The 17,270-nt window shown below is 40.5% G+C and overlaps 1 protein-coding gene across 1 annotated transcript; it reads left to right on the top strand.

Annotated features, from left to right (window-relative positions):
- On the top strand, positions 1–15,612 carry h3f3c (H3 histone, family 3C). The gene is made up of 4 exons (XM_049591635.1): positions 1–136; positions 2,704–2,847; positions 13,898–14,051; positions 14,160–15,612. The coding sequence occupies exons 2-4, from the start codon at positions 2,720–2,722 to the stop codon at positions 14,286–14,288; spliced, it is 411 nt and encodes a 136-aa protein (XP_049447592.1). The 5' UTR covers positions 1–136; positions 2,704–2,719; the 3' UTR covers positions 14,289–15,612.
- Positions 15,613–17,270: the final 1,658 nt, after the last annotated feature.

Below are 17,270 nucleotides of genomic sequence, written 5' to 3'. Positions count from 1 at the left end.
AGATGATTGACACGGCCGCCATTTTGCTCCTGCTCTCTGTGCTTCCATTGTGTGAGAGATAGTAAATATCTGACACTGCCAGACAACCACAACTCACTTGTGTTCCTGCGAAGAAAAAGCGCTAAATTCACCCTCGGTAAGTTCAATCTCTGTCATACTTTTTTTAAAATAGAGCACTATTCACCGTATTGTGAAGGAATTGAGACAGATAAAGTAGTTTTGGTGCTAAAATGTCGTGTTATTTCGACGCTGTAGAGAGGAGAAAAGCAGCTGTCCCGATGCCCAGGCACAGAGAAAAACGGCTCAGTACTTCCACTGCCGAAATAGCTGCTCCACTTTCATGTGCGATTTCTACCTCGTCGTTGCGCATTAATATGCCGTCGCTTTGCACGCCTTCATGCTTATTTTATACCTACACTTGTTTCCTACGTTCTGTTGGTAGAATTGTGTGCATACGTTGTTTATTTTTGAGGAAAATTGTCAAAGTTTACGTCTCGCTCGTTGCCTGTATATTGGTAGGTTCATTTGAGTCTGCGGCCATAATCTTGCGGAATGAGGCGGTGTTATTGCCGCTCGTCCCGCCCTAAAACCCAGTAGCATAAACTACCATTGGCCCTCAAATACAACCCAGACATGGCGGATTGGTGCATTTTAGAGTGATGAGCTGTTGGGCAGTGTGATTGGTTTGGTCGGGAGCCCATAGTGTCTGGATTGGCTCGGGACGGTGTGTCTGTGCAGCTGCCAAACCGGGGAAAAGTTTTCCCAGGTGGCCCAAAATGACTGCTAGATCAAATATTTTGAACTAGATGCAAGAAAACAAAAGGCTCGTCATGTTGAGTGCAGGAAAATACTTTACTGACCCTCATGCAGATACGTGGGTGAAAAAAAGTGATAACATTAAACAGCAAACCAAATTCGCTACATCCTACATTCAGTATCATTCATCATCAAAACTTTGCCTACACTAAGTTTTAATAACTTAGCTGACAGTAGTATAATTGATTTAGTGTTCACTTATATTTTTGACATGTGTGATCATCTTTTACTGCTTTTGTTAAAGGAGCTATATGTAAGAAATCTAAAGCAAATAGTCGCAAAATCCTCCTAATATGTCACAGAGACTAAGGAATAATGTTAATATAACATACTGATCTCACCGACAACAATAGTACAGCCAGAATATTCGCATTTATAAAAAAAAAAAAAAAAAAAAAATTACAGTCCGCAAATCATGTTTATGTTTTGAATTTGTGTTTTGGCCTGTTGCATCACCCACCGCCATCTACCAGTCACGCAGTCAGTAGAGTCTCAGCATCAGTTATGCCGGATTTCCACTGGATGCGTTTCTGTTGCGGAACAGCAGCTCTGGTTATCCGCTGCGTGCTCCGCCGTCCGTCAATACCCACCGGCTGCGTTTGCTGTGCGGTGCGGTGCAGTTCCGCTTGAAGACATCTCGGTGCACTGCCATGATTAATATCTCCTCGTCCATGGTGTTCACAGGGTGAAATGACATCTGAAAACCTCTGACCTGTTGACTTCAGGCCTGCCTCTGCCCATTATGACGTTTTCAAGGTGTAGTGCAGGGAAATATGATCCGCCGTGAACACTGTGTATTTTATTTTGAAAATTAACCGGATGTTTTAATGTGTTTCTGTGCACGACTTCCTGCCCCGCACAATCTGCTCTGTGCTGAATTGCTGCGTTGTGCTCTGGTGTCCGGCAAAAATAGAAGTCCTGCGTATCTGTTGCGGAGGGCTCCAGAGTGCCGGAGCTGTGACGGAGCCGGAACGCAGCACAGCCGCAGCTGGTGGAAACACACACATTGACTAGAATGGAATCCTATCGGCTCCGCTGCCGTGCCGGAGCGCAGACGCAACCAACACGCATCTGGTGGAAATTGGCCTTCACAGTTACGACTGAGCTACAGCAGCACGGCAAGCAGCATTAGCAGTGTCCCGGTACATAGCATTAGCAGCCGGCTCCTCCTCAGCTGTATCCCGGCAGCAGCGTTTGCAGGGTCCTGGTACACAGCATTAGCAGCCGGCTCCTCCTCAGCTGTATCCCGGCAGCAACGTTAGCAGTGTCCGGTACATAGCATTAGCAGCCGGCTCCTCCTCAGCTGTATCCCGGCAGCAGCGTTAGCAGCAGAGAAGCTGGACATGCTCGAACGGTCCGCTGGAAAACCGAAGATCAAGGACGCGGCGATGCGGCCCTGCCACAGCAGCCGCCGGTGGGCAAACAAATCAGTCTCCAGTGTGCTGCTGTCCAGCAACCTCGAATCTGTAGGGGAGGGGGGGGGGCTTACACGACTCGTGGCAGTATTTTGAATTTGAGTGCAGTAACCGTTTTGGCCACATTCTTACATACAGCGCCTTTAATGTCTGGTTCTGAACATATAAGCATTCACACATTTAAGCTAGTTAGTTATTGTTGCGGTATTTATTTGTTTTTTTTTATGAAGAGGTCACCAGAAAGAACATTTATCCAGATTGGCTATAACAGCACTGATAACTAAACACCACACTGAACTAAATAGAAATAAATGAAAACCCAAACTCTCATTCTTGTGTATAACAATGAAATAATTATTGTCAGTATCGTGTACAGGTTGTAAAAAAACAGCAGCTTTAAAACATGGCTAGGGCAGAAAGAAAAAGTATGAACAACCAAAGCATGCTGTTATATTTTTGCTGTTACCTTCAGGTGATACTTCGTCGCAATGGCTCGTACCAAGCAGACTGCCCGTAAGTCCACTGGAGGAAAAGCTCCTCGTAAGCAGTTGGCCACCAAGGCTGCCCGCAAGAGTGCCCCCTCCACTGGTGGTGTCAAGAAGCCCCATCGTTACAGGTAACACCTTGATTTCCATCTAGACAGCCTTTTTTTTTTTTTGACAAATTATATCATAATTTAAATAATGTTAAGAGGAAATGATGAATTGAAAAATGTCTTAACTAGGGTTCCCACGGTCATGAAATATCAATCATCAATCAATCAGTCAGTTTTATTTATAAAGCCCAATATCACAAATCACAATTTGCCTCAGAGGGCTTTACAACATACGACATCCCTCTGTCCCTTTGGACCCTCACAGCGGATAAGGAAAAACTCCCCCCAGAAAACCCTTTAACTGGGGAAAAAAAATGGTTGAAACCTCAAGAAGAGCAACTGAGGACAAATCCCTCTTCCAGGACAGACAGACGTGCAATAGATGTCGTACAGAACAGATCAACATGATAAATTAATAGTACATACATAAAGATTGAATGATATATATTGTTGATCAATGTTTTTTACAATGAAAAATAGGTAAAGAGGAAAAGAGAAGAAGAAAAAATATAAGTAATATCAATCTGTTGATAGAAATGTTATTTTATATGCAGATATTTTAATAAAGTATTTCTTGTTTAAGTACATGGGATCTTAGGATTTTTTATTTTATTTTTTTTTACCGTGGTATCGACTTTGGTATCGAGAATCATGTAATTTTACTGGTATTGGCACTGACAACTGAATTTTTGGTATTGTGACATCCCTAGTGTATAATGACAGTAGAAGTATGATTAATGATAACAGCAGCAGTAGGAGGCATCTAGGGCTGTTGTCTCCTGGTCGACTAGTCGATTATTTGGTCGCTATGCTCTCGTCCGACCAAATTGTCATTGGTCAAAAAATCGCCGCATTACTTTTATAAGGAGAAATGTGCTACATTAATAGCTTTCCAGGATTAATTCATTATTTCTTGCAGCAAATCTCCGCTCATCGCTAGGCTAATGTATACCATGTAAAATGCCACAGGCTGGGGCTAATAACGTTAGCATGTTGTATTTGTTTGGAAAACGTGTTTAGTATAAGACAATTGTTTTGTCGGTGAATGTTGTGAGTTGTAATGGAGCCAAATTATGTGCCGTTACCTTTGTTAGATGCTGCTGTTGTCCCTGGGTTTATATAAGAAGAGGAAAAGATTGCTAGACGCTAGGCTAATTTATACAATGTAAAATGTCATAGACTTGTGCTAATAACGTTAGCATGTTGTATTGGTTGGGGAAATGTGTCCAGATAAAGACAAGTGTTTGTCTGTCAGTTCTGTGATTTATAGTGAAGCCAGTTTGCGTACTTTTGAATCAACTATATAAATAAAGTTTGATTTGAACTAAACTTTACAGCGCTTAACACAGTCCTCCACTGCCCACTAGTGTTTTGGAGGTGTAACTGCAGAGTGACACAGACACACCACCGCAGAAGTAAAAATAACGTGCAGAATTATTTTTTTCTTACGACTAATCGAGTAGTTGAAGATTATGTGCGACTTTAGTCAACCAAGATTTTCTTTGGTTGATTACAGCTCTAGAGGCATCAGGCAGGACCACGGCAGCAGCACAACCACATCACACGATCCAGGCACAGCTGCAATACGAGTTAACCTGCCACACAGTGGAGCACAAAGGCTCCAGAGAAGGAGCCGCATTAGTAACATGCAGTAATAGGACATGAATGTTAGCAAAGGAGAGAGAGAGAAGGAGAGAAGGTGCTCCGTGTATTATAGGTAGTGTATTATAGGAGGTCCCCCGGCAGACTAGGCCTATGTCAGCCTAACTAGGGGCTGGTCCAAGGCAAGCCTGAGCCAGCCCTAATCATGTTTTCCAGGCCTGGAAAAGTCATTGAGTTAGTAATAAAAACCATTGAAAGTTTTTTTGGGGGAAAAAATCATTGCATTTTGTTATGTGTAATGAAATTGTCACAGTAATCTCCCATGGATAACCTTCCATGTAATGTCGCGTAACAGCAAATTTATTTTCCATAGCTGTCGACTTAATGTAATGTGCGTTTTTGTGCAACGATTTGTTTACCATCAGGTATGTTGCTTAATTTTCTTCCCGTGTTTGGTCTCTCCCTTCCTGTATGCCAGCTAGCTGAAATTATGTTTGAGTTTAAATCTGATAAGTTTGAAAAATCCTGGGCAAGTGGGACAAGAAAAAAAATGTTGTAGGTCCTTGAAAAGTCATGGAAAAGTTTTGAGATTTTGTCCATAAAAATGTGTGAGAACCCTGCTTAACCAATTATGCAAACTGTCTGTAGGTGAGAAGTTGGAGTTAAAAAATCTCTTAGAAGGCTGTTGTGGTTGTGTGTTTTATCTGTTGAAAAATAGCAGGGTGCACAGCTGTAAATATTGAATACTGTATCTGTGGCACAGCTGTGGCTAAGGGTCAAAACAAACCGAACACCTGGGGTCCGTTTCACAAAGCAGGTTTAGTGAAAACTCAGAGTCTGTTAACCCTGAAATGAGGGGAAACTCTGAGTTTTCCGTTTCAAAAAGGGAGGTAACTCAAACCAGAGAAAGAGGGGTAACTCTAGCAGGTTTCAGAGAGAGAGAGGTAACTTAAGCTCTCGGTCTGTTACCGTAGTAACAGACTCTATGAACCTAACCTGGTCGGGACCAGGTTTTTCCTCAATGAACCTCAAGTTTCTCTCTGTCTCCGCCCTCTTTCAGAGCCACACACTCCATTTGATTTCCTCATTCATTCAGTCAGCAGACGAGTTTTGGTGTAGCCTTGTTCTGCCGTCTGTCATTTTAAAAAATCAATAAAAAAATCAGAGTCAGTATATTAGAAGTCCATTAGGCACAGTAGGTGGCGATTGTTTTCACTAACATGGCATGTCCTTTTGATAATGATCCCGTGGATGAAGGTGCAGCATTACTGCGCAGAGAATTAAATATTCGTCAGGAGATGGTTATCAGACCGTGCATAGATGTTCAAGCATTTCCAGACAATTATCTTTCTGAGCTGTACCGTTTCACGTCACAGTTCATCATCTACACACACAACCTAATCCGTCCTTACATTTGCAACATTACCAATCGTAGTCATGCTCTCACATCCCAGCAGATATTGTATGTTGTGCTGCGTTTCTTTGCAAATGGAAGTTTTTTGTAAAATGCGGGAGACGCTGAGCACTTGAGTAAGGCAACTGTATGCAGGGCGGTCAGAAAAGTGTGCTCATTTTACGGGCATCTGCCTTCTTTCTGTTGGCTGAGTAGAAGTCTGTGTTAGTTTAAATAAGCTTAATTATTTAACAGAACATTATATAGACGAGAAGACGTGTGTGAAAACAGCATTATATTGGGGATAAAACAACTGCACAGTCAAACAGCCACTTAATATTTACTTTACAATGTATAGCGTGATCAAAATGATGTACCCCCATGAGATTATGCTGAGGTCTTACCTGTTTGAACACTGTTTTTATATTTCATCCTAAACTGCTGCCAAGTGCGCTTCTCCCCCGCGGGATTGCACCTAAATGAAATAAATTAATAGGCTACCATTCAAGCAGTTTTCCCCTGTAATATTATTGTGATTGCAAAGGACTACATTTAAACTTACGCATTGACCCCAGCAGCAATGTTCTCCCACGCCGTCTCCCTCTCTTTTGCAGCTGCAGCGGTGTTGCACTTCTTTTTGAAAACATGTGCAAACTCGCCATATGAGCGCATTAAGATTTCTAATTCTAGTGGGGTGAAAAACGCAGTTTCAATATTTTTCAATATTTAAATATCAGTATTAAATATCAATATTTATTTCAACACTTTCAATATTTTCATCTCTCGCACATTGCGTGATCCGGAAGCCAAGTTTTGTTGGGTTTTTTTTTTGGTTTTGTTTTTTTTTTGTTAAATTATTTTTGTTATTATCATCATTATTATTATTAGTGAAGAAATATACAAAGATATCATACAAAATATCGGGACAAAAATGTTACATCAGTGAATAAAGGCAAAAAATAAATAAATAAAGGAGGCTCGAGGTACTTGTATAAAGAGCTCTGTGGAGGAACCTTTGAACTTCGCATAGGAGCGCTCCATTCTCAACTGCTTGTGGCCTAGTTATGGCTTTATCCCTATCTTTATTTATGAGAGTGGTATATCAGTTTGAGAGCATAATTTATTGATTTCACGTTCAGATTTTATAATATTGTCCCTCAAACCCTGCCCTCGCACTCAAATAGCCTCTGCTTGCGCTTAGATCTACTCTGTTTCTGCTCAAACTGTGTGCTGGCACTCAGATGCCATGTTGCTTGCACAGATTTCCTGCTCGAGCTTCGGCTTTTCTCCTCACGCTCAAACTGCTTCTATGCGCTCGCGGAATTTCTGCTCTCAGATTTCTGCCCTGCCATTGCCACTTCCACCCCCCAGGGATTTATTAAATGTTCTTCCCTTGCTTTCTTTACAACTTTGGCATAAAGGGACTGTTAATTTTAACATTTGCGGCATACGTATATATATATATATATATATATATGTGTGTGTGTGTGTGTGTGTGTGTGTGTATGTGGCTATTATAGTAAAAAAAAAAAAAAACCAAATACAGGTGCATGTGTGTAAATTAACAGTCCCTTTATCCCCTTGATGCCTGAATGTATTTACAATTATATATACAATTATATATATAAAAAAAATTATATGTGCTCTTGCTTTCAAGCTGATGCTAAATTAAGTGGAGATTGTTAATTTCTCTTTAGCACATAGAATAGATATAAATTTAGGTATGATACAAATTAGCAATAACAGGAATAAATGGAAAAAAATGGTTAAAAAAAATATATATATATATATTAAAACACATTTTCCCCTCTCAGGTATGTAGATTTTATTGATGCCACACAATTATTTTCAATGTCCTGACTATAACACCAATTATTATAATCCAATGTGAAACAGAGCTCAAGCTTTTCACTTAGAACACTGGTGCTAGGAAGAGCATCGTGATTTCGTGAGTCTTTATCACTGCTGCTCCTGTTGTCAGTACTACTGCTGCTTTCATCACCTGGTGTGGAAAAAAGATATCACTATATAAGAGTGCAGACATTTTTATCTATATTATATACACATCATGTACACATGGTTACATTAACAAACATATGGCCATATGTAAACGGCAAAAAGCTGAAACTCTACACGAAATTATAGCATTATTACTGCTGTTTTTTGTTTTTTTATAAGATTATCTATTTGGCCTGTTGCTTTAGGACAGCATGAAGTGGGGAAGTAGAGAATGGGGGAATGACACAGACGCAGGCTGGGATTGAGCCCGCGACCGCTGCGGTGAGGCGGCGCCTCTGTGCATGCGTCTGTGCATGCTGCGTACAGACTGAACTCCTAACCAGGTGATGAAACCGGCAGCAATAGGGGCATTGGTAGCTTAGAGGATAGTGCTGATGTGGTGTAGGAGTGTAGTCTTCATTACTGTCCCCACTGTCAAGACAGCTGTCGTCACTTTCGACTGGTTTGAAGTCCACCTCGTCGCTTCCCATTGAACATTGATGCATTCACTTTGTTCTGTGTTCTGAAAAACTACAAAAAATGCATTTATATCCCAGCATGCTATTTTTATAATGTTTATAGAAATTAACTAGAATGGCATTTTCCAAAGAAAATGTATGTGAGTGCTGAAATCCACCTAAATACAGCATCATTTCTATGCTGCCGTTATGGCCGAATGTGGCGAATTCGTGAGTTACGACAAACATAAATCTTCAAATAACATAAAAAATTACTCGCCACAAGAAGTCTATTCCAATTTAGAACATGGCACTCTTAAATACTTGATTCTGATTGGTCAATCAACAAAATTTTGCGGTGTTTATTTCTTGAGGTATCACCGCTGCTCCGTTGCTAGGGACGCCATAGCAACGGCCTCAGACTGAGGAGCATCAAAATCAGTTAACGTTAGTCCACACAGCTCTCCCAAGCTGTCCTGGAGAGCAGGGAGATCATGTCGGTCACTGGCCACAAATGTGAGGGCAGCCTTCGCAGCTACTGGGCACCCAGCATCTCCGACCCAGAGAAGTGGAGTAAAATCCTCTCCTCCGCTCCCGTTTGTCTGGTGAACGCCTCTCCTCTGTCAATACACTCTGCCAGCAGTTTAGTAATATTAATGCCAGTTGTAACATTTGAATGTTTTAGTAGTAAGCCATGTTCTAAGCGGGATAATGTATAGTGAGCCGGTGACTGTTGAAAAATAACTCTGCGCATCGGGGTTCCATTCCCCTGTCGGGAGTTATTTTTCAACAGTCACCGGCTCACTATATATTATCCCTTACGTGTCAGGTGTAGAAGCAAACAATAACCTGGCACATATTGTTACCTTAGCACAACTTACCTTATATTGAACAATTTCTCCAAATTTGCAGCCTCCACACGCAGCGGTTGTTAGCCAAAGTGTTAGCTTCCATGAACCGGATGTAGTTGTCACTCCGACCGGTCCGACAAGAAACCAGTGCTTGCTAAAGAAAAAACTTGGCTTCCAGAGAGATAAAAATATTGAAAGTGTATGAAAGGCCCGAATCCGGCCTGTTATCTGTTTTTTCCATTTTCAATTTAAACCGGAAATCAGAAAACGAGTCGTTACCCGTTTTTTCATTTTGGTTCTGGAAACAAATATTGAAAAAATAAGTCATTATTTTGTTGTTTCATATTTTGTTTTATTTTGAAAAATGAATGAATGAATGAGACACGGATTCTGTTGCCGCAGCGGCCTGGGTTCGACTCCGGCTTGTGGCCCTTTGTTGCATGTCTCTCCCTCTCTCTCTCCCCCTTTCACACTTAACTATCCTATCAATTAAAGGCAAAAAAATGCCTTAAAAAATATCTTTAAAAAAAAAAAAAAAATACTGATGGTGTGTTGCCTACTCCCGACATTGAAAAAATATATATATATAAAAAAAAACATTCCAGTAAAAAGCAATTGTTTCAGTTATGGGTCAAGAGGAATGCTGACTGTTAGAGTTCATATGATAATCTGAAACTTGATGCAACAGATTGAAATGTTGTATTTGGTGCTTTGATAAGAAATCTTTTAGCCTCTCCACAAATACATTTTCCAAAATTTTAGAGAGCTGTGGTAGCAGTGAGATTGGCCTATGATTTGAAAAGACATGTTTGTCACCAGATTTAAACAACGGTATCACTTTAGCTATTTTCATTTTTGGTGGAAATTTTCTACTTATTAGAGACAGGTTACAAATATAATTTAAGGGTTTAATAATACAATCAATAATTTTCTTTATCAAAAACATAAAAATTATTACAGTCCTTTGATTTTTTTACCTTTTGACTTACGAACTAGATTAATTAATTATTTTTCATCAGTTTTTTTAAATAAACATTGAATCCGAAATTATGTTGATGGTATTGATGTTTTCCCAGGAAATATTTTTAGGGGATACAATAGAGTTGGCTAGATTTTTACCCACATTAACAAAGTATTCATGTAATTGATCGGCTATAGGTTTATTTTCCTTAATGACTGCATCATTATTTGAGTAAAAGAAAGATGGGTAATCTTTAACCTTTTTCTTTTTGATAATTTCATTTAGAATCTTTCAAATGCCTTTAATATTAGTTCTGTTTTTTTTCTAGTAATTCACTATAATATAATTTCTTGCTAGATCTCATGATACAAGTTAATTTATTTTTGTATGTCTTATATTTGCTTTCGGCATCCTTAATTCTAAATTTTAGGAATTGCATATACAATAGATTTTTCTTTTTACATGCATTCTGTAGCCCCTTTGTTATCCATGTTTTGTCTATATACCGTTTGTTACCTGCTTTGGCCACAGGAGGGCAGTGTTTATCATATAACTTAGAAATAATGTAAATAAATGATTCATAAGATTTGTCAATATCATCAACATAAATTTCGTTCCAGTTTTGTTGCACTAACTCCTTTCTAAGATTTTCAATAGTTCAATAGCATCTGTAATTTTCCTAGTTAGATGTGCAGTTTCACAATGATCATTTCTTTCAGCAAATGATTCAAATGCAACAAAAACAGGCAAATGGTCATTAATATCACTTATAAGTAAACCACCAGTTAAGTTCCGTTCAGTGACATTTGTTAATATATTATCAATAAGTGTAGCTGTGTTCATAGTTATCCTGCTTGGATGGGTAATTGTTGGATACAATCCCATACAAAACACAGAGTTAATGAATTTCATTATTTGTGATTGATTGTGTGGATTTAGAAAATCATTATTGAGGTCTCCACAGACAAATAGAAGCTCCTTGCTATTGATTGGGTTATACATTTCTGTAAGTTTATCCTCAAAATATCAATGTTTGACCCAGGAGCTCTATAAACACAGTTTATAATGATATTTTTTGATTTTTTTCACATTTAACCTCAACTGTAACACATTCCAAAATATTTTCTATTGAAAGGGGCATATTTTTTAACAATTTAACATTGGTGAGTTCATAAAGTGCAACGCCCCCGCCCCTTTTATTCAGTCTATTTGTAGAGAAAAAATCATATCCATCAATCTGGGCGACATCCTCGTGTTCATCTTTTAACCATGTCTCAGAAATTGCAATAGCTGTAAAAAGTTTGTTGGAATTTTTTAAACAGTCCTGAATTTTTGGAATGTTCATAGAGAGACTCCTGCTATTACAGTGTATAATCGAAAATGTTCAATTGGTCATAAAGCAGTCTTTAAACTGTTCCTCTGTGAAATATTTACATTGACGAGAAATGTTCATAAGATAAAAGTGATCCGGGTCTATATTATATTCGAAGTTGTGAAATCTATGTTCAGTGTTGTCAAAAGTTTTCAGACAGAACTCCTGTGCAGAGGTAAATTGGATACAGTCAGTTGACGCCATGTAGGCCTAGTTATATTGCATGCAGAAAAAAACGCGGCTGGATGCAGCCCATTGGCGTGATGTACAGTAGACTTAAGCCTGAAGGAAGAATTCTCAGAGTTTGTCCCATGAAAAGGAAAAAAGAAAAGTCACTCAGTGTAGTCCTAAACAATAAAGAGTCGTTTTGGGCACTTCTGTCCCCGAGGGAGCAGTCACTTGAACTTGTCTAGGTCAGAGAGCTCTCTTACCATCATGACTTTCACTTCCTCTGAAGTCCCATTTAATTTAATCCAAACTTTACAATTCCTTGTCTAGGTCGTCTGTATTTTCTTTTGTTTCCGAAGGGCTCTGGCTTGTCTTGCTATATCGGCGTTCTTCTTGGTCAGGTGTTCGTTGACGTACACCTCTGTTCCTCTCAGCTTTTTCGTTTGCCGCAGCAAATCGTTCTTAACTTTTCTGTTTGCAAACCGGATAATGATGACCGGTTTAGACTTGTTGTCTTTCCTTGGAAGTGGATGGCAATTTGCAATATCACATTTCTTGATGTGGATGTCATTTGAGGAAAAGAACTGGATGATCTGCTGCTACAGGGAATGAATTTCCTCTGTGGTGTCATCGTCAGCTCTTGTGCTGCCGGCTCCAGCTGCAGTGGCAACCCTCGCGTATGATCTATATTTGGTGTTCAGTCCCGTTACAATGACATCATCCATCCTGGTGTATTGTTCTGATTCATCCACTCGTTTTTCCAGGAGACTGATTTTGTTGTCTTTCTCCTGCATCATTTTCTTAAGTTCACAAACCTCCTTCAGTAAGACAAGCAGTTCTGTCTGTTGTCGGCTACGCTGCTGAGTTCCTCCGACATAAAGTTCAGTGACTGTTTGATCTCCTCCAAATCTTCTGCACTTGGTGCCTTTTTTGGTCTGTGTGTGTGTGTGTGTGTGTGTGTGTGTGTGTGTGTGTGTGTGTGTGTGTGCGGGTGTGTGTGTGTGTGTGTGGCCCATAGCCCCGCCTCCTCCACAGAGACAAAGACACTCCATGACAAGAGTTTTTCTTCTGTTCATTATACTAATGAACCATCTTGCCTGGCTGCCAGACGATGCACTGCAGTGAACACCCTTGTCGTCCAGTCTCTCTGGTGGAGAGAGACGAGGAAGACAATCACACATGAATATGGCAATTAATCGCAGCCGGAAAAGTTATTGTCTCCCTTTTAATTTACCGTACAATTAACCAACTTATCGCATATCTCGACAGGCCTAGCTGCTAGTCTCTGAAAGGAGTAGTGGTGAAACCCACGTGACACAGATTCAGGAAATGAATCTAAAGTGGGCTGTCTTGGTTTTTCAGTGGGTTTTTTTGCTAGCACAAAATTGATGTGATACAACTGAGAACACAACTGAGGCCGATGGTAGTCAACAGGGTGAATACCGGCCGATACCGATGTTCACCAGATAAATTGGTGCACCCCTGGTTATTTTAGGTCACTGTTTTCTGGTCAGAGTGGAAAAGCCTCTGAAGCAGCCTGTTACATGACATAAGTTACTCACTGTTGAAACCTGGCACTTCTTATGCAGGGTTCACCATGGACACACAAGTGCAACGATGCTCACTGATTTTACAAGGAGCACTGCCTGCTTGCTTCGGCGATCATGTTAACTGATTGAACTGTTCACACTGGACACGGCGGGGAGCAGAGCGCCCTGGCTGGCTCACAATCAGCAAGGATAGCGTCAGCATCTGGTCTATTTTTTGCAAGCTGTGATTGAATCTGGCAACACACTGATATGTGTTGTGAATTATATAAAGTGTGTATTAAATATGATAGAAATGATCTGACTATGATAAGTGATAGGATATGCATCCTATGCTTCCACATATGTGTCAGTTGTGTCTAAACAGAAAGCAGAGAGATGAGCAGAGCCACACACACCCACACTCACACATACACCCACAAAAGCAGGCAGAGACAGAGCTCTACATATGATCAGAGAGCAGAATCCCTTGCTGATCAGCACGGAGAAATGGCGCTTCTGGTGTGAACAGCCAGACAACTGCTGACGAGCGGCTTCGCGACAATCAACACGTTGGGGCATTGCTGCGTCCAGTGTGAAGCTGGTGTTACCTCTCACAAGTGCATCAAAATTAGGTGTGCTGAGTCATCTAGTGGGCCAGATTGGACTTTTTGTGGGCCAGTTGTGGTCCGTGGGCTGTATGTTTGACACTCCTGTGCTAGAGCTTTGTTGTGTGTTTCAGGCCTGGTACAGTGGCTTTGAGAGAAATCCGTCGGTACCAAAAGTCCACTGAGCTGCTGATTCGTAAGCTGCCCTTCCAGCGCCTGGTGAGGGAGATCGCTCAGGACTTCAAGACTGACCTGCGTTTCCAGAGTGCTGCCATTGGAGCTCTGCAGGTGTGTGTCCACAAAATATATTGATGAAGTTCTATCAGTATGAATTCCATATTGTAAAACTGGAATACTTCTCCTGCTGCTATGTGTTGTCCCTCCCTCTCCCTGCAGGAGGCCAGCGAGGCGTACCTGGTGGGTCTGTTCGAGGACACTAACCTGTGTGCCATCCATGCCAAGCGTGTCACCATCATGCCCAAAGACATCCAGCTTGCACGCCGCATCCGTGGAGAGCGCGCTTAGACGCACTTCCTAATGTTTCTCCTCTGTCCTGTTTTTCTTTACCCGTCCCTGCCCTCACTCCTTTATTCTACTCCACCCACCCACCCCTGTCACCCTCCCTCTCCTGCCTGCCCAGCTTCTCAGTAGACTTTAGAGTAATCCTGATTATGAAGAGATAGAAATATGTCGAAGTCTGGTCTCTCATTGGTTTTCTGTCTTCACCAAATGTTTTAGGGTACCTTTTTCGTGCATGTAAAGGCTTTGCAGATCAGAGGCACATGTGCACACATAGTCAAACATGCGTCTCTGAGTTTGGGCGGTACCTCCAACATGAAGCCCATCCTTGAGCTCACCTGGATTCTTCCAGGGTAGGTGGCCAGTGGGTGTGGTTTGTGTGGCAAACAGGGCTGAAGCAGAGGGATGTGGCCAAGGGGCTAGTCTGCTTAAGGGGAGCTGCAACTTCCACAGCAGGGTGCTATTAAAGCTAGTCCTGAGGCCTCTGCCCCATCTGAACACCCTCCTCCCCTCCCCTCTCGCCCAGTCCGTCCCTCTACACCCCATCTCCCCCCATGCTCTGCAGCTGCAGCCAGTCGGCTCGCTTTATCTTTTCAAACCACCTCCTTCATCTCTGTAATGTGCACTGGGAGGGGACGGCGGTCTGTTGATCTGTTTGTGTGGATGTGTGAGCTCTGATCTTTAAACCACTTGTACTCAACAAACAAAAATCTTTTGGTTGCTTCAGAATATTGATTATCGTTGTTGATATGGTGTCTATTTTTTTTACACTTATAATTCATGGACGAGCATCTCTTCTCTTTACCACTTCCAAAATCATGAAATTAAGAGAGAAAAAGCAATTAATATTGTCATCATGGTTATCATTTGGTTTTTTTTCTTTTTTACAGTGATCTGATTTGCTATAGAAAATCAGGAAGGGCTTCTCTGTTTTCCAAGGCAACTTCTATTCTAATGGCAGCCACAAGGGGGCAATAGTTTACCATCTCCTCTGTTCAATTGTTCACTGTAGATCAGTCATCACACTCTGCTCCTGTCTCTCTATCTTTTTCTCCACAGATAGGTTTTAATTTTCATCACAACAGTATGAATTGACATTATAGTGAAAGTTACACTCTGCATGTTTAGGGTCTGTGTGTCTCCTGCTCTCTGTAGATCTGAACATATAATCTGTCCCTTTCTCAAAATTTGTGATACACAATATAACCTCATATTTGTTTTCTTTTATATTTTTCTTATTCCTCAAGATTTTCAGACGTATAAATAAGCCAATCTTTGTATTTTCCAAATTTCTCATATTAAGGTGGTAATAAATAGGTGTTAAAACAAACTGATGCTAGTCGTTTTGATTTATTTGCTTTACAGTGTTTGACTGAGCCACTGATTTGCCACAGTGACTTTCTAAAACAAAGGTTGGGTGTGAGTAAGTGCAGTGTGCCGCAGTGATCAGTGTATAAGAAGCAGACTGCCACATGGGAAACTAAACAATGAATGACACTAGACACACTCCAGCCAATAGTTTTTTTAATGGAATAAATAACTATCAAATCTGTCTGTCACATTTAAGCAGAAGACAGTCAATAAAGGAGAGGAGAAAATTTACCCAATCATTAAGATATTAGCACAAGCATATAGTAAGGCCACACCCAGGATACTGTCAGTCCTGTACTGCTGTCTGGTGGAATCCAGACATGAGTCGGCATATGTAAAAACCAAATGGGTAGAAGAGCTGAATGACAGAATCCCAGAAAGTGTGTGCTATGACATGGACATTTCACCTGAATGCTACAAAATCACAGGTGGAGAGAATTCATTTGGAAGAACCACATTTGGTATTTTATCTCAAATGAAATTAAATGCAAACAAACAAAGATTCAACAACCATCCTGGAGACTATGAAACCAAACCACACACACATTTTCTGGAGTTGCATAAAAAAAAACAGCCTTTCTGGGATGGTATACATTCTGTTCTTTGTGAGGTCTTGGGTTACAAAATGTCTTGTACTGTACTGAGAACATATGGAGGGAACTATGCACAAGAGAGACTGATATTTGGTCAAGATCCTCCTTGCTGCCAGAAAGAACGCAATCACAAAGAACTGTCTGTAGAAAGATGCTCCAAATCACAAGCAATGGCGGGCCTTTTTATATGATATATAGGTGATGGAGAATCGTACATATAGGATATGGATGAATGAAGGACAATTTAAAAAAGACTGGGAAAAATGGTTAACCTATATGACAAAAAGACAACAATACAGCCAATAACACTGTCTGGGTAGAACTTGGACTCAACTCCAGCAGGCTCCGTTCATCTTTGATTATGTTCATGAAGTTTTTTATTTTCAGTATATAATTAAGTATTTTCTGCTGAAAATCCTTAATTTCCGAAATTTCCCACGTACACGAGGTAATCCCAGAAACAACTTTAACAAAGCTATGAAGTAAAGGCAGGAAAGAAAAGAGAAACCATAGGATGAGGCGAACCACAACTAGGTAGTTTAATTGTTGAAAAGCGTGCTTATTGTCCTTATGCTTTTTACCCTGGAATATGACTTCACAGAGGAGAAACAAAGTGGTTTAGTAGTTTGTTTGGTAACTCAGACCTGACCCATGTAAACCTACTAGATGCTACTGGAGTTTCATTTTCAACATTTATTGATCGAGGACTCAAAAGAGGAAATGCAGCTGGTGTGGCTGAACAAAAATCTGGACATGTTATGGGGCCTGTTTCTATGTAAGAATGCACTGCATCAATGTGGACAAATCAATAAAACGTTACAAAAAAAAAAAAAAAAAAAAATCTTTTTTTGAAAAGCACAAGATAGTTGGAGTGCACCAATTTTAAAATTTTGGGCCAATGCCGATGCTTAAAATAACAATTTGGCTGGTATATATAAAACACACACACACACACACACACACACACACACAGATATATATATATATATGTAGTATATATATATATACGGACGGATACATTTTT

Source organism: Epinephelus fuscoguttatus, linkage group LG12, assembly GCF_011397635.1.
Source record: "Epinephelus fuscoguttatus linkage group LG12, E.fuscoguttatus.final_Chr_v1".
Classification (NCBI taxonomy): domain Eukaryota; kingdom Metazoa; phylum Chordata; class Actinopteri; order Perciformes; family Serranidae; genus Epinephelus; species Epinephelus fuscoguttatus.
This window is presented reverse-complemented; position numbering and strand designations above follow the sequence as displayed.